General features: G+C 37.1%; 1 protein-coding gene across 1 annotated transcript; it reads left to right on the top strand.

Annotated features, from left to right (window-relative positions):
• Positions 1 to 264: 264 nt before the first annotated feature.
• On the top strand, positions 265 to 13,260 carry LOC141401251 (uncharacterized). Its single transcript, XM_073981325.1, has 2 exons — positions 265 to 1,871; positions 13,100 to 13,260. Exons 1-2 carry the CDS (start codon positions 317 to 319, stop codon positions 13,222 to 13,224), a joined length of 1,680 nt encoding a protein of 559 aa, XP_073837426.1. The 5' UTR covers positions 265 to 316; the 3' UTR covers positions 13,225 to 13,260.
• Positions 13,261 to 25,870: the final 12,610 nt, after the last annotated feature.

Genomic DNA, 25,870 nt, shown 5'->3' on the forward strand with positions numbered 1-25,870 from the left:
ATCTCTGTCGGCCTACTGATCCGACTGATACTTTTTTACTTGTTTTATTATGATGTCCTTAATGTTAATGTCGCAATAAAACTATCACAATTCCGCAACAATTAAAGCGTAAAGCTGATTAATATTTGCCACAATTTAAATGGTTGTCCCCATTTTCTAGAAAAAAAAATCCCCAATACTGGCAACACTGTACTATAAAGCATAGTAATATTTGAGTCAGCTCCCTCGCTTACTTATTGAAAAAAACATACACACATCAGTGCTATTTCAAAATTGGACAAAAGCGGTAGTAGCGATAAGCGTAAACAAGTGTGAAATGACTTCAACTAATTTCAATAAAATTACGTTAAACTGTGATGTGATGATTCACATTTTTAAATTTCTAAACTTTGGCGATCAGCTAAGACTAGCGCGAGTCAATGCAAATCTACGTAGCATCTTCTTGCAATACATATCGCCTATAAGTTATAACAAATTGAAGGTTACAAAGTTCGCAGAAAACTATATTGTTTCAAACGACACCAATACAGATCGCATTTTAATTCCAAACTCCAGAGATCTTGAGGAATTTCTTCAATTTTATGGCAAACAGGTGTACGACTATTTTGTAAAAACTAGACGGGATATTCAGAAGTTTGAAGTCTTGTTTGCAGATACTCCTCTACGAATGGAATACTTTAAAAATCTTGCCAAGCTTAAAGTAGCGTACATTGACTGCGTTACCGTAGATGATATGGTTCAAGTAACCAATAATTTTCCGAATCTTGAAGTGTTAGAAATCCGTGCTAATAAATTTGAGACTGAGCCACAAAATGGCTGTATAACACGAGCTATTGTTAAAGAACTGTTACGTTTGGTAAAGTTAAAAGAACTTCGTATGATTCAACGTTGCGGTTACAAATTAAAATTAAATGATTTCTGTAAAATTGTCACAAAACTTCCCTTGGAAATAATAGAGATATGTTGTTCCATATTATTGGATTCGGATGATAATAAATCCGAGTTCCAACAATCACCAAACATACAGTTGATGCAATTGGAAAGAATCATATGTACTGATTGGATATTTTATTCAATGCTAAACCGTTTTCAGAATTTGAAAACTTTAACCATATACCGATATTGCAATGAAATAGCCAGTGCCTTAGTAAGCCTAACCCAACTCCATCAATTGACTATAAGCCTTGCTACATTCGATGAAGATCCAAATGTTATTTTGCCACCAAACATTACCACACTTCATCTTATAGTTTGTTATGGTCTCTCGCTGGACCATTTACAACAAATCCTGCACGAAAATTCAAATCCCTCATTAACTGAATTTGTCGCCAAGGCAACGGAATTTCGAGTTAAAGAATTTAGAGAATTGCACATCTCATCTCGTATAAAAACACTGAATATTGAATGGTTGAAACTGGATCGGTTTCGTTCACCATTTGTGGAGAATTCAGCGTTACAGAATCTAACATTGAACACATTACCTAAAAACCATTTGGCAATGGATACTCTACTTAATTTAAGAAAACTAAAAAAGTTATCAATACGAGTCACCTTACCTGATGAAGGATTTTATATTATTCGTATTTTGCAAGAGCTGCCATTATTGCGGCAACTTGTAGTCGAACAATATGTAGAGTCAAAAGATCTATCTTTGCAAGCAGTTATCACCAGTGTCACCAGTCTCAATATAAGTCGCCTTGAAGAGTCCGATCCCACACTTGGTTTTTGGTTCGATATGTTTTCTTTGAATCCTCAATTAGAGTTAGAAATGCAAGTTGAAATACATGGTACCTCTACACTGCAGAATTTGATACAACATGTAAAGTTCCCTCGCAATTTACGAAAAATACAAATTTGTGGCTTTACAGTGGGTAAGTAGCACTATGAGACTATTATTGGACAGATATGTGACTTTTAAAAATTACGCGTCGGGTTACTATTAAGACTTCGTGCCATGACATAGCATTTACAAAATTGTTCAGGTGCTTCAGGATATTTTCCAAAATATAGAAAATCGATAAATATTGTATGGGCCATTATTATATGCTTTCTTTTAATATTGGATGGATTTGAAAAGGCAAAATAAATCAATTTGGAGGCTTTAGAAATTAAAAAAAAATTAAAGGTAAGAATGTCCATTAATGTGGTGCAATGGTATGCACACCCGCCTTGCGCGCAGAAGGTCGTGGCTTCGATTCCCCGGCTAGGTAACGTCAAATTTTCAACGGTGACAAAATACCCCTCAGTAATGTTGGTGACATTTCCTGAATATTTCAGCAGTGTAAAACTCTCTAAAAGTGGTGTCTTTGGAACGCAAGTACCACAATAATTTATTAACATTGTCATAATTATGAAAATAGTCATATTAATTGACAAATCAAAATACACTTTTTGATAATCTGTCTTGACATTTTTTTTGCAAACAGGTGAAAATTCGTTATAAATAAAAATCAAATGTCGTCAGCTGAGAACGGCTGGACCGATTTGGATAATTCTTTTTGTGAAATGTTTGTCATAACCCAAAGTAGGTTTTTATGCAGACAAAATTTGACCACGCTCACTTTTCCAACCTACAATTTTAATCTTTTCTACAAAAACTACTGAACTAATTTTCCTGAAAATCAAATGTCGTCAGCTGAGAACGGCTGGACCGATTTGGATAATTCTTTTTGTGAAATGTTTGTCATAACCCAAAGTAGGTTTTTATGCAGACAAAATTTGACCACGCTCACTTTTCCAACCTACAATTTTAATCTTTTCTACAAAAACTACTGAACTAATTTTCCTGAAACTGTCAGGGAATAAACAGGAGGGGTTGGGGTACTTACGCTATACCCTATTTCTTTAAAAACGCTATATTTACAATAATTACAATTGTAGTCGTGCCACTGACCTAACCTACTTTTTTTGGACCCAAATACTTGACCACGCCCATTTTTTTAAATATGTTACATCTACAAAAGTACTAACCCGATTTCCCTAAAATTTTCAGGGAATATTCAGATACGGACCCCGGTGAAAATAGTATGATTATTTTCTTGAATTTCGAAGGGGTCGGGGTACTTCTCTTTGCCATAGTTAAGTCTTTATGAATAAAAATCAAATGCCGTCATAAACCAACTTAAGTTTTTATGGAAAGAAAATTTTACCACACCCACTTTTTTAAATTTTTAATTTCAATTTTTTCTGCAAAAAAAACTGAACCGATTTTTCTGAAATTGTTAGGAAATGTACAGGGATGGCTCCCGAAAACAGGCTACATGATTTATTGAATTCCCTATGCGATATTTAAAAAAACGTTATATTTGAAAAAATTAGGCATGTATCGGTATAAAAATTTACGGATTAATCTACAATTTAGGTACTTCTTTGGGGCCTAAAGATCCGACCACACCTGTTTTTTAAATAAGTTATTTATCCAATATTACTGAACCGATTTCCATCTAATTTGCAGCAAAAGCTCAATGTTTGCCATTGTTGTATGTATTTTTTGAATTTCGTAGCAGGTGGGGTACCTTCCCCATGCCTTTCTTTTAAACGCTGTATGTATAAGCCAAACTAATGATTATATCGCTTTCAGCATAAATTTTGGGAGGCATTGGGGTTGTGTGTACCATAGGTACATATTTGGAGACAAAATACCGCACCACTCACACTTTTTATACCCTTAAGGGGTATTATGTGTTAGTGCATTTGTATGTAACATACAAAAGGAAGCGAGATAGACCCATAGTTCCTTCTAGGGATATACATAGAATCACTTTCGATTTATGCATGTCCGTCCGTCCGTTCGCAACATACAGGTCGCATTTGTTGACCGATTTCGCTGCAAATTGGGGAATACCATTTTTTTAGCCGTCGGAAGATCAAGTTCGAAGATGGGATATATCGGTCCAAGTTTTGGTATAGCCCCCATAGAACGGTACCCCCCGATTTACGGTATTTTGACGTTTTCAGCTACATTTTCAGACCGATTTAGCTATAATTTGACATTTAGGGCTCTTAAGTGTCAATAAACTTATATAACAAAAGTTGTGGACATAGGTCCACGTTTTGGTATAGCCCCCATATAACGGTACCCTCCGATTTGCGGTATTTTGACGTTTTATGCTACATTTTCAGACCGATGTAGCTATAATTTAACATTTAGGGTTCTTAAGTGTCAATAAACTTATATAACAAAAGTTGTGGACATAGGTCCCCGTTTTGGTATAGCCCCCATATAACGGTACCCTCCGATTTGCGGTATTTTGACGTTTTATGCTACATTTTCAGACCGATGTAGCTATAATTTAACATTTAGGGTTCTTAAGTGTCAATAAACTTATATAACAAAAGTTGTGGACATAGGTCCCCGTTTTGGTATAGCCCCCATATAACGGTGCCCCCCGATTTACGGTGTTTTGATGTTTTTAGCTACATTTTCAGACCGATGTAGCTATAATTTGACATTTAGTGTTCTTAAATGTCAATAAACTTATATAACAAAAGTTGTGGACATAGGTCCACATTTCGGTATAGCCCCCATATAACGGTACCCCCCGATTTACGGTATTTTGACAGTTTTACCTACATTTTCAGACCGATGTAGCTATAATTTAACATTTAGGGTTCTTAAGTGTCAATAAACTTATATAACAAAAGTTGTGGACATAGGTCCCCGTTTTGGTATAGCCCCCATATAACGGTGCCCCCCGATTTACGGTGTTTTGATGTTTTTAGCTACATTTTCAGACCGATATAGCTATAATTTGACATTTAGGGTTCTTAAGTGTCAATAAACTTATATAACAAAAGTTGTGGACATAGGTCCACGTTTTGGTATAGCCCCCATATAACGGTACCCTCCGATTTGCGGTATTTTGACGTTTTAAGCTACATTTTCAGACCGATGTAGCTATAATTTAACATTTAGGGTTCTTAAGTGTCAATAAACTTACATAACAAAAGTTGTGGACATAGGTCCCCGTTTTGGTATAGCCCCCATATAACGGTGCCCCCCGATTTACGGTGTTTTGATGTTTTTAGCTACATTTTCAGACCGATATAGCTATAATTTGACATTTAGGGTTCTTAAGTGTCAATAAACTTATATAACAAAAGTTGTGGACATAGGTCCACGTTTTGGTATAGCCCCCATATAACGGTACCCTCCGATTTGCGGTATTTTGACGGTTTTAGCTACATTTTCAGACCGATGTAGCTATAATTTGACATTTAGTGTTCTTAAATGTCAATAAACTTATATAACAAAAGTTGTGGACATAGGTCCACGTTTCGGTATAGCCCCCATATAACGGTACCCCCCGATTTACGGTATTTTGACAGTTTTAGCTACATTTTCAGACCGATTTAGCTATATTTTGACACTTAGGGTTCTTAAGTGTCAATAAACTTATATATAGCCCCCATATAACGGTACCCCCGATTTGCGGTGTTTTGACGTTTGTAGCTACATTTTCAGACCGATGTAGCTATAATTTGACATTTAAAGTTCTTAAATGTCAATAAACTTATATGACAAAACTTGTGGACATAGGTCCACGTTTTGGTATAGCCCCCATATAACGGTTCATTTAAGTTCATATTTTCGTATAGCCCAGATACCTCCGAACTAGCTGTTAATGACATTTGAAGTTCCCACGTTATGTACCGATTTTCGATATTTTGAAGATCTGGCCCACCAAAAATTGTCAACATACATAGTTAGATATAGGCACCATAAAAAAGGGCCTCCCGAATGAAGCATAAATGTACATAAACATTATCTGACATTTTAACGTACCCACTTAAAGTTGGGGACAGGAATGAAAAGTAATTATTCCATTTTAGTTCAGAATATTTTATGGTGGAGGGTATGAAAAGTTCGGCGCGGCCGAAATATATTATATCCCGAAAACTCATGACCACTCCCACTCTTTTCAATACATCATTTTTCCAGAACTACTGAACCTTATTTCATGCAATTTTCAGAAAATGTTCAGGAATGTCCAAAACTCTATATATTTACAGACAAATTTCGGTGGCCTATGGTTTTATAATCGGTATATTTACTAAACTTATGAGTGCATCGGCTTGCAAATTAATTTTCGAGACAACATTATACATGAACGATAATAAATCCCAAACAGAGTCTATGGGCGAAAAAATCCGACAAAGTCCGTAAGAGAAAAGAAATACTACAGACGAAATCTGTTGATAAATTCAAAATCCTCCTCGGTTTGACAATGGACCGAAGAAGTGAGGTAGAAAATACCTATTTTTGAATTGTCAAGCATAAAGTCCATAAAAGTTGTCATTAAAACTCATTATGATGGGCCAACAACGCGGACCGGGGTCTGCTAGTAATAAATATTTTTTTTTTGTTTTTAAATCGTCATAACTACACAGCGGAATTTTATGCAACCTTTATTTTTGGTCCGATTCATGTCTAATTTTGGGACTGGGTCTATTTTTGGCTTAGGATTAAATTGCAATCGAAACATATGACATATGCAAAATGCATAAGTTGTTTAACCCGAATCAAGCCTTAATACCAAATTTCAGCCATTTTGGCGGCATAATGAGGCCACAACCTTCAAAATACCGGAAATCGGGAGGTACCGTACTATGGGGGCTATATGAAGACGTGGACCTATACCGACAAACTTCAGGTGGAAAGTTTTATACCCCAAGCAAGACTTAATACCAAATTTCACCCATTTCTGAGGGATATTGAGGCCACAACTTTCAAAATACCAGAAATCCGGAGGTACCGTTCTAGGGGGGCTATATGAAGTCGTGGACCCATATCGAGAAATTTCAGGTGGAATGTTTTATACCCCCAAGGAAGACTTAATACCCAATTTCAACCATTTCGGAGGGATATTGAGGCCACAATTTTCAAAATACCAGAAATCCGGAGGTACCGTTCTGTGGGGGCTATACGAAGACGTGAACTTTCAGGTGGAAATGTCAGTCATTTCGGTTGGATATTGAGGCTACAACTTTCAAAATACCGAAAATCTGGAGGTACCGTTCTATGGGGGCTATATGAAGACGTGGACATATACTGACAAATTTCAGGTGGAAAGTTTTATGCTCCCAACGAAGACTTTATACAAAATGCCATTTAAGTGTGATGTTGAGACCGCAACCTTCAAATATCAAAATATCGGAAATCGGGAAGTACCGTCCTATGGGGGCTATATGAAGACGTGGACCCACTCGGACAAATTTCAGGTGTAAAGTTTCATACCCCTAGCGAAGACGTAATACCACATTTCAGCCATTTCGGTGGGATTTTTAGACCACAAATCCTTGTATATATTTTTGCATGTGGTTTTGCATATGCTCATTTTATGCAAATATGTAAACATGTGTCAAAATATGCACAATATGCAAAATTTTCTGGGCCTAATTCGTTTTATTTTGTGATAAAACGAGTTTCTGTCTAATCAGATTTTCTCTACGACCATCCTAACCATATTTGCATTTGCATAGGATTCCGCTGTCTTGTCATAACGCTGTTTGCTTTTGCTATCTACGTACATACATTTGCACCAATCGAGAAGAGCCTTTTTTGAGCGATTGTCAAATTGTGCTGGATCTAACGAGAAAAATCCATTTTTAGGGCCAGGAGTTCTTGCAATATCAAATGTTAGTTGGTGGATGGAGTGTCAAGGATGTCCCTATCTCACGGTAATTAAATGTGTCTTTCCGATTGTAACACATGGAAATATATGTCAGAGACCCTATATATTCTTGATCAGGGTAAAATTCTAAGTCGATATAAACATGTCCGTCTGTCCGTCCTTTTTTAAGATAATTTTTAAGATAAAGCTTTTTAATTTGGTACAGAAGTTTCTATTACTACTAAAATGTTTGGTATGCAAATGGGTTATATCGGTCCACGTTATGATATAGCTCCCAAAGAACGGTACCACCTCATTTTCGATATTTTGAAGGTTTTAGCTTCATTACACCCTCAGCCTTTAGGCTAGAAATGGTATATACACTTTCATACGGCAAAATGTGCCTCATCGAAATAATGGTTTTAGACCCCAAGTATGTTTGGACGAAATGTGTTTCAGACAATTTGGAGTCGATTTTGCAATGGCTGGTGCGCACGACAACTCTCAAATGGATGAGCCGATTTGGTACAAAATTTGGCTATCGTAATATTTTTTCCAAACTTAGTTTAAGTTTGAAGATGGGCCATATCGGTCTACTCCTTTAGGTACCTCCTCCACAAAAGTTCGAAAATGTTCGGAAAATTTGTGCGCACGATAACTCTTGAAGGGAGTAACCAATTTGGTCCATACTTTGCACATCGTGAAATGTGTACCAGACTAAGATAATATTTCAATATGGACTCAATCAGTCCACTCCTTCGGGCCTGCTCTTGAATCGCTTTGATTTTTGTTGTAGCAACTTATATTTACTGCCCCCCATACGACGGTACAAGTTCATCAGGGTCAAGTTCATACTTCCTGAGAAAATAGCCTGAAAAGTGAAAAAACCCCTTATGGCACTGTGTGTAGAGGTTGGAGCGTAAGATAACTCTCGAACGGATCTGCCGTTTCGGTCCAAAATGTGGGCTTCGTAATATTTTGTGCAAACTTAGTTTAAGTTTGAAGATTATCCATATCGGTCCACTCCTTCAGGTACCTCCCCCACAAAAGTTCAAAAATGTTCCGAAAAATTGTGCGTACGATAACTCTTGATGGGAGTGACAGATTTGGTCCATACCTTACACATCCTAATATATCTACCAGGTATAGGTCAGGTTAAAATATGGATTATATTTGTCCACTCCGTGGGGTACTCCCCACACACATTTTTGGATAAATTCACTTTAAGACCTAGTCTCGGATCACTCTGATTTTTGTTGAAGGAACTTGCATTCGCTGCCTCAATTACGACAGTAAAAGTTTTTCAAGGTCAACTCCATACTTCTTGAGAAAAAAGCCCGAAAGTTGTAAAAACCCCCTGTGGCACTATATGTAGTGACTGGAGAGCTCGAACTGAATACTGCGTTCGTCCACACTTTGGATATCGTAATATTTCTTCGAATATTAGATGAAATTCGAAGGTGGAAGGAGTGGACCTTCCGATACCTCCCCCACAATAGTTCGAAAATATTCGCTAAAATTGTCGAAACTCAGCTTAAAAAAGCCCTATCTATCGATATCCCCGCAAATTTTTGCGCTTTAAGTTTTTTTTTTTGAAAAAAAAGAATTTCAAACCACACAGGTTGAGGCTATACACTGCCGCTCACTTGAATAGAACCCCCCTGCAAAATTTTTTTCAACCTCTATTTTTTCAGAATTATACAAGATATGAAGCTTTTAAGTTTTATTATATTTTGCTTCATGTGTTTGAAGTAAATTTAGTCATTCATTTGCATTCAAATCTAATTTGTATAAGAATTATGCAAGGAAAACAAAATAAAGTCAAAAATTAGACTAAAAAATTTGGCTCATTTGAATAGAACCCCCCTTTAAAACTTGGGAATACAGAAAGATTGTATAGGAATATCGATGCATATTCACTCTATATTGAAAACGAAATACTTTCAGTAATATTCAGTAAAAGTATGTCCCTCCTGATTAAGGATACACCCATATATCCTGCTTTGGCAAGGATTTTTTAAATAATCAGGTGTAATGCCTAACAAAGCCTGCTTTTTTCTGTCAACAAGTTTATTTTTGGAAGCGTACTGTCTCCTAGAGTCGTATATTTTACACGTAAGTCATTTCGATACATTTTAGAGAATATTTACCACTGTAGAATATGATGGCCCCTTCAGGATATCCGCATTTCTTTTCAAAAATTTAAGTTTTGATGACTCGAAGTGTACAAAAGTTTATAAAACCGTGATGAAATTGCCACACGGGATATCCGAAAATGCTTCTCACTACTGGAAATGCCTGTTTAAGAACTCCTTTGTAAATTGTCGTGCGCATTTAGGGTGAAAGAAATTGACGCCCAAGTCCTTCATAAATAGTAATGCGTTCCAGCACCATAAAAGCACATTCGTCGCTACAGAAACAATTTAGAAGATGGTCTTCCATTCAATAGACGCGAAAAAAATAGTTATATAGTTATGCAATTGTTTACTTAATGAGGAGAGTCCTTACTAATTTTGAAGAACTTGGGCGTCAATTTCTTTCACCATAAATGCGCACGACAATTTACAAAGGAGTTCTGAAACAGACATATACAGTAGTGAGTAACAAATTTGGATATCCCGGGTGGACATTTCATTACGATTTTATAAAGTTTTATACACTTCGAGTCATCAAAACTGAAATTTTTGAAAAGAAATGCGGATATCCTGGAGGGGCCGCCATAATCTACAGTGGTAAATATTCTCTAAAATGTATGGGAATGACTTATGCGTAAAATATACGACTAGAGGAGACAGCACGCATCCAAAAATAAACTTGTTGAATGAAAAAAGCAAGCTTTGTTGGGCATTACACCTTATTATTTAAAGGATCCTTGCCAAAGCAGGATATACGGGTGTATCCTTAATGAGGAGGGATATGCTTTTACTGAATATTACTGAAAGTACTTCGTTTTCAATATAGAGTGAATATGCATCGATATTCTAATACAATCTTTCTGTATTCTCACGTTTTAAAGGGGGGTTCTATTCAAATGAGCCAAATTTTTTACTTCAATTTTTGACTTTATTTTGTTTTCCTTGCATAATTCTTACACAAATTGGATTTGAATGTAAATGAATGACTAAATTTACTCCAAACACATGAAGCAAAATATAATAAAACATAAAAACTTAATATCTTGTATAATTCTGAAAAAATAGAGGTTGAAAAAAATTTTGCAGGGGGGTTCTATTCAAGTGAGCGGCAGTGTATCTCTGTCGGCAATGTCGACTGATACTTTTTTGCTTGTTATCACACCGAAATGGCTTAAATACATGGTACTTAGTCTTTGTTGGGGGTATAAAGCTTTCCCCCAAAATTTTGTCGCCCACGCCCCATAGAACGGTATCTCCCGATTTTCGGTAGTTTGAAGGTTGTGGCCCAATATTCCTCTTTAATGACTGAAATTTGGTATTTAGTATTCATTTGGGGTATAAAACTTTCCATTTGAAATTTGTTGGCACAGGTCCACGCCTTCATATAGCCCCCATAGAACGGTATCTCCCGGGTTTCGGTAGTTTGAAGGTTGTGGCCTCAATATTCCTCCGAAATGGCTGAAATATTTTATTTTTTCTTCCTCCCGATTTGCGGTATTTTGAAGGCTGTGGCCTCAAAATTCCACCGAAATAGCTGAAATTTGGTGTTCAGTCTTCAATTGGGGTACAAAACTTTCCGTATGAAATTTGTCCACGCCTTCGTATAGCCTCCATAGAACGGTACCTCCCGATTTTCGGTATTTTGAAGGTTGTGCCCTCAATATTCCTCTTTAATGATTGAAATTTGGTATTTAGTCTTCATTTGCGGTATACAACTTTTCATTTGAAATTTGTCGGTAGAGATCCACGCCTTTATATAGCCCCCATAAAACGGTACCTCCCGATTTGCGGTATTTTGAAGGCTGTGGACTCAATATTCCACCGAAAAAACTGATTTTTTTTTTTTGCACAACGGCCGTTTTTGGCCTACCCGCACCACCTTTGTTTTTAGCAATTGGCGGCCACGACTAAATTCATTAAACCCGTTTTGTGTTATAGGATGATCGATGCACTCTTGCCGTGATTATGCACATGAAAAAAAGTAAGAAAGTATCAGTCAGCTGTGCTGACAGAGATATACCCTCATCCACCAACCTTCTTCATAAAGGACTCGAAACATTAAATTACGTTATACTAAGTTTTGAAGAAGTTGTTGAAAAAGTTGTTGTTTTAAATGAGGCCGCTAGAACAACCTACTGAAAAAAGAATCTAAACGATGCGAGAGGAGTTCTTAAACTTCACTTTTTTCGAATTTTGTGTGCGAGGTACCCGAAGGATATTGACACATGACCTGATACATGACTGGATAAAATAATATGATGTGCAAAGTCTGCATCAATCAGGAACTCCCTGCAAGAATTATCTTGTGGATTAGCCATTTTGGGTGGTGGCGTCAGGGTTTCTTGGAACATTTCGCCCAATATCTCAGGAAGTATGGACTTGTGCAAGAAAAGAATTAGAAGAGAAGAGCTGTTAAATTCACTCTAGCTGAATTTTGTGTTGGGGGTAACCGAAGTAGGGGACCAGTATAGTCCATATTCGAACCCAACCTATATTTGGAAGGAATAATACCATGTGCAAAGTTGGGACCAAATCGATTGCTCCCTTGGAAAGTTATCGTTCACTCCATTTTACATACAAATTTTGAACTTTGTGGGGGAGGTACCCGAAGGAGTGGACCGATAAGGCCCATCTTCGAACTTAAACTAAGTTTGGAAAAAATATTACGATACCCAAAATTTGGTTCGAATCGGTTGATCCGTTCGAGAGTTGTAGTGCGGATCAGCCAGACAGACATACGGACGGACATGGCTAAATCGACTCCAAATTGCCTGAAACGAATTTCGTCCAAACATACTTGGGATCTAAAACCGTTATTTCGATGAGGCAGATTTTTGGCAGTATCAAAGTGTATATACCCTTTTAGCCTAAAGGCTGAGGGTATAATGATCATTTATTTATTTATTTTTTTTTTGAAAATTGATTATTTCAAGTCACTGTAACAACACAACACATGATCGTATGGCGTCTGGCAATGTATTGCCTTGGCCAGAAACTTTTCTAGTTCCCCTCGTATATATGTCGGAATCAATGACAAAACTACTAAACAATTAATCAATTAATCTATCATTCTGATTATTAAAATGTTATGAAAAAAGTAAAATTCGATTATTTTTCCTTATTATCGATTACTGTTGTGCATCATTTTGAATGCTCAATTTAAAAGTGCATGTATGCCATCTTAATGACAATTTTTCACCGTAAACAATTATTTTTTTAATTTTTAAAAACTTTCAATTCGAAGTTATTAACATTTACATTTTTTAGTTCAAGCTTTATCATTTTTAGCAACACTCTGTGTATATTTTGAAAGTAATTGTAATGTGTTCTATCTCTTTTCTATTTTTCTAGATTGTAAATTGAGGAATAATTTCGAATCGGTATTGGAAGCAATTAACAACTTTGTGGATGAAGATCACCCGACTTTTCCAAGAACATGTAATATAATAATGTCTAGAAATAATAATAAATGTTAAACAAAAAAACTATGAGTTTTTTTATAAAATAAACTATAGTTATATAGTTGCATGCTTTTTTTTTTTGAAGTCACTGTAAGCAGATATACAATTGAAAATGAAATTTAGAATCACATGAGATAATTAAACTGACATAACATTTATTTCTCACTAATTTTCTTCAATTCTGAGAATCGTAAAAATGTCGTAAACGCTCTTATTTAAAAATATAATTTTTTAACAAAAACAAAAAATTTTAAATTTTTTCAAAGTGGTTTGTACATGACCTTTTCCAATATTTGAATGAAATAAACATTATGGGTGACGTAGGGGATAGAAGATACCAAGCAACGGTCCTGATCGGTTTTAACATGGCAAAGCCCGGGATTTATCTTGGTCCCTCTTTCATCCCAAGTGGACCTCCCCGTGGTGTCACCTGGGGAACTGCCTTTAACACCCATTAAAGGTAGTGAGCTAACATGTGCCGCGCGTTCACCCATAAGAACGTTAAAAACTTGGGTTTGGGCGTCGGGTTAGTAACCCTCCCCTAGAAAAAACAGCCTAATATGAAAAAACGAAAGAAAATAAAAACAAACCCCTCTAAAGTTGACGAACCCCGCAAACGTTTTAGGGACCATGATCTGCGAACCTGCACCTGGAATGTTCGCACTCTTTATAGAGAAGGTGCAGTCTTCGCATTGGCAGACGTACTTGAAAAGTACAAGGCCGATATTACTGCCATACAGGAAATACGATGGATTGGGAAAGGCGTCACAACAACACCTAAAGTTGACGCACTGTATTAAAGCTGCCATGACGTAAAGCATGAGTTTGGTTGCGGACTCTTAGTTAGTCGGAGGCTAAAACATCTGGTATCAAGCTTCACCCCAGTGAATGAAAGACTTGCTGCAATTCGAATAAAAGCTAAATTCTTCAACATCAGCTTTATTTGCGCTCATGCTCCCACTGAAGAAAAGGACCAAAGATATATTTTACGAGCGCATAGAAGAAACATATGACCGTTGTCCTGCCCATGACAAAATTGAAAAGGAGAATATCTTTGGCCCACCAGTCGGGAAATTCAGTCTCCACAGTGAAACATCTGACAATGGTATGAGGCTGATAGACTTTGCAGCTGCAAAAAACATGGTTAGTTAGCAGAACCAGATTTAATCATCTCGATATTCATAAGGGCACCAGGCTGTCTTCAGATCAGAAAACAAGAAATCAAATTGACCATGTTGTGATAGATGGAAGACATTCATCGAGCGTGTTGGATGTACGATCGTTCCGAGGTGCAAACATTGATTCGGATCACTACCTTGTTGCAGCAAAGGTACGCACCCGCTTAAACGTAGCAAACAAATTACGAACAGACACCACACGAAAGTTAGACATCGGTAAGCTGTAATCACAACAGATAGTCACAGCATATTCCACTCAACTAGCCCAATTGCTTAATAAAAGCACTACTCATCCCGATAACATATCAGCGCAATGGCAAAGCATTGCCCACTCCATGGAAACAGCCGCAACATCCATACTTGGATACCAGAGACCTCCACCAAGGAATCCATGGTATGATCAGGAGTGTCGTGCAGCCACCGCAGAGAAAAATGTGGCATATAGGGCTACTTTACAATCCGTAGCAACGCGTAGCGCACGAGAGAGATGCAGGGAGAAAAGGAGAGAGTAGAAACGTCTTTTCCGCATAGACTAATAAAAACATAGACGAAGGAATACTCAATTTTGCGCCGTAAAGCTACTCAAACACGAAAACTCAAAAAAGTTCGAAGACGTTTTTAGGGAAAATGGCAATATTTTCATGGATATTTTTGTCTGAAGATAGTGTTCCCATCAAAAACTAACCCCAAGTTGCCTTTTGCCAGAACAAAATATTTATTAACTTGTATTTTTGGCATTTTATTTTGAGTACCTCTTTAAGCATACTCAATTTGAACATACTCGGTGAGAGCATTCCGACGTCTATCTTTTTATTAGTCTATGTTTTTCCGCATGAAAAAGAGAGAGAGAGATGAAAAAGCGGGAGTGTGAAAAAATCGAGATGTACAGGAGACAGAACGAAATCCGAAAATTCTACCAAAGAGTGAAGCATCAAACTGATGGCTTTGGTACAGGCATATCCTCCTGTAGAGACCAACAAGGTAATTTGGTAACTGATACAGATAGTGTGCTCAGGATATGGAAAGAGCATTTTTCCAAACTGTTGGTATCTAATAGCAGCGAAGACGACGAAGATACCACAGTCCCAATCCCAGAAGATGGTATTGAATGTATACCGCCCAGCCAAGATGAGGTAAAGACAGCAATAAATCGGCTGAAGAATAAAAAGGCGGCTGGAGCAGATGGGCTACCAGACGAGCTGTTCAAAACCGGAGGCGACACGCTGATAAGGTGTATTCATCAGCTAGTTAGCACCATCTGGCAGGAAGAACGAGTACCCGACGATTGGAACCTGAGTATCCTGTGCCCCGTCCACAAGAAGGGAGATAAGACTGTATGCTCTAACTATAGGGGCATAAGTCTACTCCCTATTGCCTACAAGATCGTGTCAGGGATATTGTGCGAACGACTAAAGCCAATGGTCAACGAGATAATTGGACCATACCAATGCGGCTTTAGACCTGGCAAGTCCACCATTGACCAGATATTTACCCTGCGGCAAATCCTGGAGAAGACCCAAGAGATGCAGATCGACACCTACCACCTTTTTGTCGATTATAAAGCAGCCTTCGACAGCCCGCTGCGTTCAAATTATTCCAAGCCATGTCTGAATTTGGTATTCCCGCAAAGCTCATCCGGCTTTGTAAAATGACTTTAACTGACACGAGGTCCTCAGTTAAAATAGGAAAGAACCTCTCCGAAGAGTTTGGTACCAAAAGAGGTTTCAGACAAGGAGACAGCCTTTCGTGTGACCTCTTCAACATCCTGCTAGAAAAGGTTATACGAGAGGCAAACGTCAAAAGAAGTGGCACAATATACACCAATAGTCACATGTTACTTGCTTATGCTGATGATATAGACATCATGGGCCGATCAATAAAAGAAGTAACTGATACCTTTATAAAGGTCGAAGGAGAATCTGCTAAAGTGGGTATGGCGGTAAACGGTGATGGTGTCGACGCGCAATGCGTCAATTGAGCTCGGACCGACTGTGGAAGTTGGTTCCTATAATATTGAGGTAGTAAAAGACTTCGTCTACCTCGGCACCTCCGTAAACACAACAAACGACATCAGTTGTGAAATAAAAAGAAGAATTGTATTGGCCAACATATGCTACTTTGGTTTAAGTAAACAGCTTAAAAACAAAGCCACATCTCGTCAAACAAAAATAACGCTCTACAAAACACTGATACTACCCAGCAAAAAAGTCATTACTAAGTAATGACTTTATTCAGTAAAATTTGGCAGTAGTAACTACTTACAAATATACCGTAAAAGTCATTATTTTTACATGGGGATGTCATAGGAAGGAAGTACTTCCTTAAATATGTTTGTTAAGTACATACTTAACCACATACCGGCAGTCGAAAAGAAGCTAAAATGCATAGTTCTATTTTTAGAAAAAAATTGAGGTGGAATTATATTCAAATTCAACACTACACATTTTTGTTGTTGTTGGTGTTGTCGTTGTTTTTTTTCATTCGATACCTGCAAGTTTTGAACACACGAACTTCTGATTTGTAGCCAAACAGGCCACTCGCACGAACAACAACATGTTTTTGTAATTTTGTAAACAAAAAACACCCATGCCGACGCTGAGCTTTAAACACACAACTCTAGAATTTGTAGTCGGACACCCTACCTCTGTGCCACCATACACATTACTTAGTAAGTAAGTAGTAAGGAAGTAACTAGTTATGTGTAAACTGTTATATATACTGCCTGATAATGCCGAGTGTAATGAGCACTCATTACCCGGTAATGCAAGAAGTAATGACATGTGCTTACCAAATTTTTGCTGGGTACTCGTGCTGATGTATGGCTCCGAAGCCTGGGTACTTGCGCAAGCAAACATGGCAGTGCTTGGTGTGTTTGAGAGAAAAATTCTTCGAAAGATCTACGGACCAATCTGCGTTGACAGTGAATATCGACGTAGCATGAACCACGAGCTGTATCTGCTATACAACGACATCAATATAGTATCGAGATGCAGCGTATCGAGATGCAGCGATTGCGTTGGCTAGGCCATATCATAAGAATGAGCGATGATGAACCCGCTAAAAAGGCGGACCGCTTGGCGGTGCACGCTGAATTGGCAGACCAAGAAATAGATGGCGCAAGCAAGTGGATGATGAGATGAAAAGATCGCGGTATTCCAGAGTGCGAAGCAACAAAAAGAGAGGAATGGAGATCTTTTCTTAGTTCGGCCTATGGAACAAATGTTCTGTAATGGGCCAGATAAGTAAGTAAGTAAGTAAACATTATTATAGTTATTAGTAGGCTTATATTTATTCATTCGTGCAACAAAAAGTAATTTTTGAAAAAAAAATTTTTCATTTCATACAATTTTTTCAGAAAATTATATTTTTAAAATCGATTTGTGCGTGAACTTTTTTATATTTCAATGGAATAAACGATAGCGTAGTGATTATTATGCAAAAGTTCATTCATCCCTGCTACAGGAAATCATTTTTGAGAAAAAATGTCAAAAAGTCATAACCCTTATCAACATATTTGACATCAATGGAAAGGTCAAGAGTTCCTCTTCTATATATAACTTATGGAGATGGAACATATTTTCCAGGAATAAAAATACTAAAAATTTTACCAATTTTCATACAAAAGTTTCGGTCCTTTTAGCCTGCTAATTATTATCAGATCATCATATTAAATTGCAAGCATTATCCTTATCGTAAACGCAAACCTTAGTTAAAATTCAAACCATCAATGCAACATTCAGAGCCGCTGTAAAATAAGATTCAAATTTTGTTTTTGGTTCATTTAACGATCATTACCAACCAATAATGGGGCCTCTTGTAACGTGACAATATGATCACGTACATAACACAACAACTACAACCAAGAAACCCCTTACAGTCTACCTGACACTAGTGGTAAACAGTTCACACAGGGCGAATAATTGACATTCACTTCATGCCTCGAGTCACTTATATATTTCGGTGCTGATGGCGAGCTGGCTACTGCAGGGAGTTAGCTACACGGGTTGGAACTAAAGATTGTTTACATCCGCCAACGTACACCTTGGTGTTACCGAGTTGGGAATACTTTTTGGAAGCTACCCATTAAATTGTGGTGGCTAATAAACTGCACTGGACCTTCGGGTTTTTCAGTTCTACAAGGCTCTGGAGTCATCCGTTCCATTCGGCACTGGACCTTCGAATTTTTTTCAGTTCTACAGGGATCTTGAGTCATCTGTTCCATTCGGCACTGGACCTTCGGGTTTTTCAGTTCTACAGGGACTTCGGGTCATCTGTTCCATTCGGCACTGGACCTTCGGGTTTTTCAGTTCTACAGGGACTTCGGGTCATCTGTTCCATTCGGCACTGGACCTTCGGGTTTTTCAGTTCTACTGAGTAACACTATGCACTGAAAATGCAAACAACTTCTAGTATGCATTTTTTTAAAGTACATATTTAGACTACAAAAACCCTAGTAGGGTTTTGTCCTGTCAGATCCAGTTCAGATTTTATGGCCTCATCTAAACCGAGCTAAATCTTCACTTTTTTGCATTTATCAGGCCTTTACCTCAGAAACGAATAGGAATTTGGCCTTGCTGTCTTTAGCAATATTGTAGCCCTAAACTAGTAGAACTTATCTTTTGAAAAAACCACATAAGAAAAAATCCATCTAGGGCATCAAAATCTATCAAATATAGACAATTTTACACATTTGCTGAAATTCCGGTCAGTATCGGCTAAACTATTGAGAGTTGAACCAATCACCTTTTTGCAAAAATCTTCCAAATAAAGTTCTCAACAATTCTTTAGAACATTCTGAAACTCTAAAATGCTTACTTCGTGTTGTTTCAGCGCTATTTTGAATCATATATTTTACAACACGTATTTCAAACACAGTTCACACCAACAGTTTATTCTCGCATTTCGGATTTCACCACATTATTGACATTTTTATTAAATCTTCGTTGAAAAATGTACTGAAAACAACGGTATAGAGCCATTTTACAACAATGACTCTGAAGGGTTGTGTACTACATTCCAGGGAATATTTTTCCAAAAGAAAATATTCAGAAAAAAATTAACGGTTTTGGAGATATGGTGCGAAATGAATAAAAATTTTAGAATTTTTGCATATATTTTGAAATTTGAGGCAATAAATGTAGTTTTTCGAGTTCATTATTTCTCCAAATATTTTATTCTTGTCCTTATCTACAAATTTGCTTCAGAGGTTAGAAGAATATACGCATTGGTTTCAGAGATATAGCCCCGATTTTCTTTAAAAACTCAATATTTAACCATGTTTAGATGGGGCCATAAAATCCGAGCTGGATATGACACAACAAAACCCAACTAGGGTTTCTTGTCGTTTGGGTCTGTACTTTCAAAAAATCATCAGTTCGAATTATTTGCACAAGATCTCATTAAAAATGTTGCACAGTGTAATAGTAGTACACTGTAGAAACTAGACCGTAGTCCTAGACTAACACCAATCCGCCGTGTGTTAGTCTAGGATCATCTGCAGCCGAACACCAAATACATCGTCTTCCCGATCATCTACAGCCGAACACCAAATACATCGTTTCCCCGATCATCTGCAGCCGAACACTAAATACATCGTCTTCCCGATCATCTGCAGCCGAACACTGAATACATCGTCTTCCCGATCATCTGCGCCCGACCCCTAAATACATCGTCTTCCCGATCATCTGCAGCCTAACACTTAATTCATCATCTTCCGATCATCTGCAGCCGAACACTGAATTCATCGTCTTCCCGATCATCTGCAGCCGAACACCGAATTCATCGTCTCCCCGATCATCTGCAGCCGAACACCGAATACATCGTCTTCCAGATCATCTACAGCCGAACACCAAATACATCGTTTCCCCGATCATCTGCAGCCGAACACTGAATACATCGTCTTCTCGATCATCTGCAGCCAAACACCGAATAAATCGTCTTCCCGATCATCTACAGCCGAACACCGAACACATCATTCACACGCGAACACAAACAACACCGTTTTCCAAGAAGAAGAACCCGCTAATTCAACACGAGCTCCTCAGCTGCCAAACCCCAGCGAGTCTGCATAGTACTTACGCAAACTATTAATCCATTTAAATTTTTATCGCATTTAAACATAAGTAGATTGTAAATTATTATTTAATCAATAATTCCCCGATTTGGCCCCCAGGAAACGGAGAATACTAGTCTTTTCATTTCGTAAGGTTTAGTGGGTCCTTATGGAGACCCTGGACGAGACTGAAGATTCGAAACTATACGAGGAAAGTGTCGTAAATCCAAATATATCCAATTATGTCCAAAACACGATGGAATTTGATCAAACAAAATACAGGTATTGAAGCGGAAGGAATAAACGAAAAATACTGCTTTTACCACCATAATAAAATCTTTAGAATGTTTTTTTCATCCTCCTGAAAAATTTCTTAAAAAAAAAGACTTACGACCTTTTCGTGCGTAGCATACGATATGTCGAATCATTAAATCTGAAATCAAATGTGTACAATGTACGTATTTTGCTCGAATATATAATGTGGGCATATATGTGCAGATATGTGCGCATTCTGCAATTGATTTTTCTTCAAATAGAAAAATATATTCGTTTAACATTTTTCCGTTTCAATTGAGTTGAAGTTCTCCCATTTATGACGGTGACTTATAATATTAATTCAGTGCATAAAACATCCACACTAGGGATATAACTTTTTGCACTTATTTGCAAATATCAAAAATGCCACCACATAGCCGTGTAGAGCATGAAAAACTATTATGAAAAAAGGTGTAATTTTTTCTCTATCGCGAAAAAAGTTTCCGCACCAAATGCATTGAAGTTCAGTAATGCATTTTTTTAATTTTAGCTGTTATGACAACATATTTGCTTTTAATTAAATTTTTTATTTTTTTGTAATCTAATTTAAAATCATTATCAAAGCGTTCTGGACCAATTTGTTCTCAATTCGCGCCATTTCGGAGCATTTTAGGAATTTTTGACACTATTGCAATTTTTGTTTTTTCTTTATAAACTCGTGAATTTTATGTTTATATTTATTGTACCTATCGGACAAGAGAATGTGGTGTCATTTGCAACAAATTCGCGAAAGTTGCTGGACAATATTGAAACATTTATTCTCTATATAAGCTTCAAACGAAATTTCTTTCACAGTCTTATTTTACCACACGCCGCACTCTAGTAGAAACCATTGATCTAGCGGCGCGAAAGTAAAAAAAATCAAAGTATAAAGTTGCGAAATGTTTTCTATTGCATCGATTACAGACACACTGCTGACTAAAATTTTACTTTTTTGTTGTTGTAAATATTCACTCAGTTATTTGTTGTTGTAAATATTCACTGTCAAGTGCAAGAAATTTTGATGCATCAGATTTTAACAAAATTTATGCTAAAAACCTGATAGCATATTTGTTTAATTGTTAAATAAATTCGTAATTAAACTAAACAAAATTTATTTTGTATTGATAGGGGAGGGTGTAAGTTAAAATTAAAAAAAAATGTTTGGAGCCTGAAGTTACATAGTTACCCAGTAAAATGTTCGATGCCAAAGAAGCTATTCAAGAATGGGTACAAGTGATATAGAATGTCATTTTTTAAGCATCTTCATTCATTCTTTTTACAAGAGCGTGACCCCCAAAAGATGCAATTCCTTTTCAGATCCTAAGCATGTCATCTTCATTAACCCCGTGGAATGGCATTTTAAACAATTCTTTGGCATGACATCTTAACCAATTCCTAGAATAGCATTTTCACAAACCCTTTGGCATGTCATCTTTACCAACCCTTTGGCATGAAATCTTAACCAATTCCTAGAATAGCATTTACACTAACCCTTTGGCATGTCATCTTGATGAACCCTCTAACATGGAATTTTTACCAATTCCATAGAAGTACATCACGGCTATAGAAGTACATCACTACCAATGAGTTTAAAATTGAATCGAGGTATATTAATTGATGTGGGATAAGAATCCTTGTCCACGAAGGCACGTTTGTAGAAAAATACTACATAATCAGGTCATGCTTAACTCGACCTTCCCTTACCATTCATCTTCAGAATCCTGTTCTTCTTCGATTCGGCCTTTTTGGTCAAATTTCGAAAACAATATTTGATTGATTTCATTCTAAGTCAGAGTTAGTCGCATAACCAACGTTTCATCTTGATTCCACAGATTTTGCATATATTTATGTACTTGAAATAGGATTCAAGCAAACATTTGCAAGAAATGTATAAAGACATACTACTAATTAAAACCTTTTAAAAAATACACCTACGTATTTACAAATAAGATCCTAGCACAGACAAGGAAACTCTTTTAGTAACAAAGAGTGCAGTTCGATTCTATTTTTTGACTTCATATTGGAGACTTCCTATAAATAACACTGTGAACAAAAATTTTGGGGTATGGACGATTCTCTTTGGGGATAAAAGCCCTTGGTAAGTATATTAAGAACCCCGAAGGACAGATCCGCCCTGAGTCGAACTTTCGCATTATGGCGTGATGAAGTTTTTGTTAGAGACGCTGTAAGACATCAGGAAATAGCGTTATATCTTTGTTCACTGTTGTTTTAGCTTATTTTTGAGATAATATGTCTTCAGTCAAATCGAATGAGGATTATTTTCGTAGAGTACTTCGACCTTCTAACTCGCTTCCTTCGATGTCCTCATCGTCCTTCATTTTAAGAGCTAAAACATAAGTGAACAAAGATACAACGCTAATTCCTGATGACTTACAGGGCCTCTAGCAAAAAATCCATCACGCCATAACGCGGAAGTTCAACTCACGGCGGATCTGTCCTTCGGGGTTCTTAATATACTCATCAAGGTCTTTCTTCCCCAAGAGGAATTTCCCGTGCCCCAGATTTTCACATTCATTTTGTTGCACAGTGTAATAAATAAAAGAAAATATACCTACAAATAAACTTCATCCCAATTGCATCGATGGAATGGGTTCAAATACCGATGAAAATATCGGACCTTTGAATGGGTTTAAATGTTGAAGAAAAGATCGGATCTTTCACGAGTTGATTTATCATTCGTGGAATTAATTCAAATGCTGAAGAAAAGATCGGATCTATCACGACTTCAATTGAACCAATGCAAAAGATCCAGTGAAATCATGGCATCTCATGGAACCACTTCCATAAAATTTTGCTGGGTATATAGCAATAAATTTTAAAAAAATATATTTTTTATGTTTTTAGTGCAATATACTTTTGTTGAATGGAGCGTAACTACAAAGGTTCTCTAAGGTCCAGTTCAATTTTTTTAAATATTTAATTTGAACTTCCTAGATTCCGAATAACCACAATTTAGCTGCAAATAGCTGCAAATCTTGCTAATAGATGGTCTTGAAAAATAGCTTAAATCCTCAAAATACCCAAAATCTGTCGGTACAGTTATATGTAGACCTGTGTTCACACTTTTTGGTGGAGAAGATGTATAACCAACGAGAACCTCCTATGCCAAAATGCAGCTTATTTGGTCTGAAAATGTGGACAAAATCCTAATAATACAGAATATTGGGGGTACCGTTATATGGGGACAATATCAAATCGTAGACATTTGTCCACAATTTTTGGTGGAGAATGTTTGTGTGAATGTTGTCTCCAAATTCTCTCTCTTTTACTCTGCAAGTTTGTTATCGAACAGCATTTTGTAAAAGTTTGTGCAAATTTGCACAAACTTTTGGGTTATCGTACAGACCTTTTATTACATTAACACGATTTATGAAAATTCTCCATTGAATTCAATCGCAACCATGTGTGTTTCCTCCGCTCTCCATTTAATCCAAGCTGAACTGTTCTTGTTTCATCTGGTAAATGGGTTTGATATTGTCTTCCCATCACCACTTAAGATTTCGACAAGAACTCCAACAGCACTCCATTGGTAAATTTTCTTACCGAAAAAATGTTCGCAAATTAAATATTTTTTATTTTAAATTAACAAATTTTTGGAAATGTTAACATGCTTACCTCTGTTTGGAAAATGTATGTTGCTGCCTGTAGAGATGTACAAACTGATTTATGTACTTGTGGGGATCTCTAACAACTGCTAATAAAATATAGCGAACGGAGTGCCTTTTTCACGACTCCGTTGAACTGCATCCGACTGTTGTTAAAATGTGACAACTGGATGTGATTCTTTGGATTGCATCCAAATGCAGTTAAAATGTGAGGAATGGAGTGCCTTTTTCACGACTCCGTTTGACCTGCATCAAAACATGCCGTGAAATAACTAGTCCACATTGCACTACTTCCAATTTATTTTGCTGGGATCCTATAACAGTGCGAAAAACTGGTTTGATGAATTCAATCGTGACCGACGATACCTCAAAAACGAAGATTGTCAAAAAACTGCCGTTGTGCCAGAAAACATTTACATATGCCGAGCGGGAACAGTGATAATGTAAGATCTTCATGTGACATACCGTGAGATAGAGGCATCCTTGGACATTTCTTCCACCAGCATACATTCCATACTACATGAACACCTGTCCGTAAAACTGATTTGTTCTCATCGGATCCAGCACAATTTGACAATCGCTTAAAAATGGAACGTGCCGTGCCGATCGATGAAAAGAAATGATTTATTGGAATACGAACCAAATCAAACAAAATTGTTCATGGAAGAAGCACTTCGAAACAAATGGTCGCTTGTATCTTCGGCAATAGTTGCCATGTGGCGACTATTCCGCTTGAGCAACGGTACAGTTAATTCTGAGTGGTACACCACAATTTGTTTGCCTGAAGTCTGCGGAAAAATTCGAAAAACGACCAAAACAAGATGAATCAATGTGCACCATGACACTGCAAGCTCGTACACATCAACTAGCGCCGTTTTGACTGGACAAAACGTGGAATTTATGGTTCATCCGTCCACCACGAGTTGTATTGAAGTAAAATGGAACAATTAGTTTCCTTTCGTTTATGAAGAAGACTAAATACCGCAATTTTAAAATACCGAAATTCGAGAGGTACCGTTCTATGGGGGCTACATCAAAACTTCGATATACAAATTTCTGGCGGAAAGTTTTTAGACTCAAAGAAGACTAAATACCAAACATCCGATATTTCGGTAAGAGAATGGGGTTAAAACCTTCAAAATACCGAAAATCAAGAGGTACGCTTCTATGGGGGATATAGGTAGACGTGGAACTATCGGATAATTCTCCTCTGGAATAATATTTTATAACCCCATTGAAGACTAAATAAAAAATTTCAGTCATTTCTGAGGGATATTGACGTCACAGCCCTCAGAATTACGAAAATCGGAAGGCACCGTTATATGGGGGCTATATCGAAACGTGGACCTATACCAAAGAATTTAAATCGGAAAGCTTTTTACCTCCAACGTAAACTAAATACAAAATTTCAGCCATCTCGCTGACTGATTTTCGGTATTTTGTGGCCACAAACCTTCAGAATACCGAAAAGGTAACATTCTATAAGGGCAACGAAGACTAAATACCAA

Source organism: Musca autumnalis, unplaced genomic scaffold, assembly GCF_047663935.1.
Source record: "Musca autumnalis isolate F117 unplaced genomic scaffold, ASM4766393v1 scaffold_4, whole genome shotgun sequence".
Taxonomy (NCBI): Eukaryota; Metazoa; Arthropoda; class Insecta; order Diptera; family Muscidae; genus Musca; species Musca autumnalis.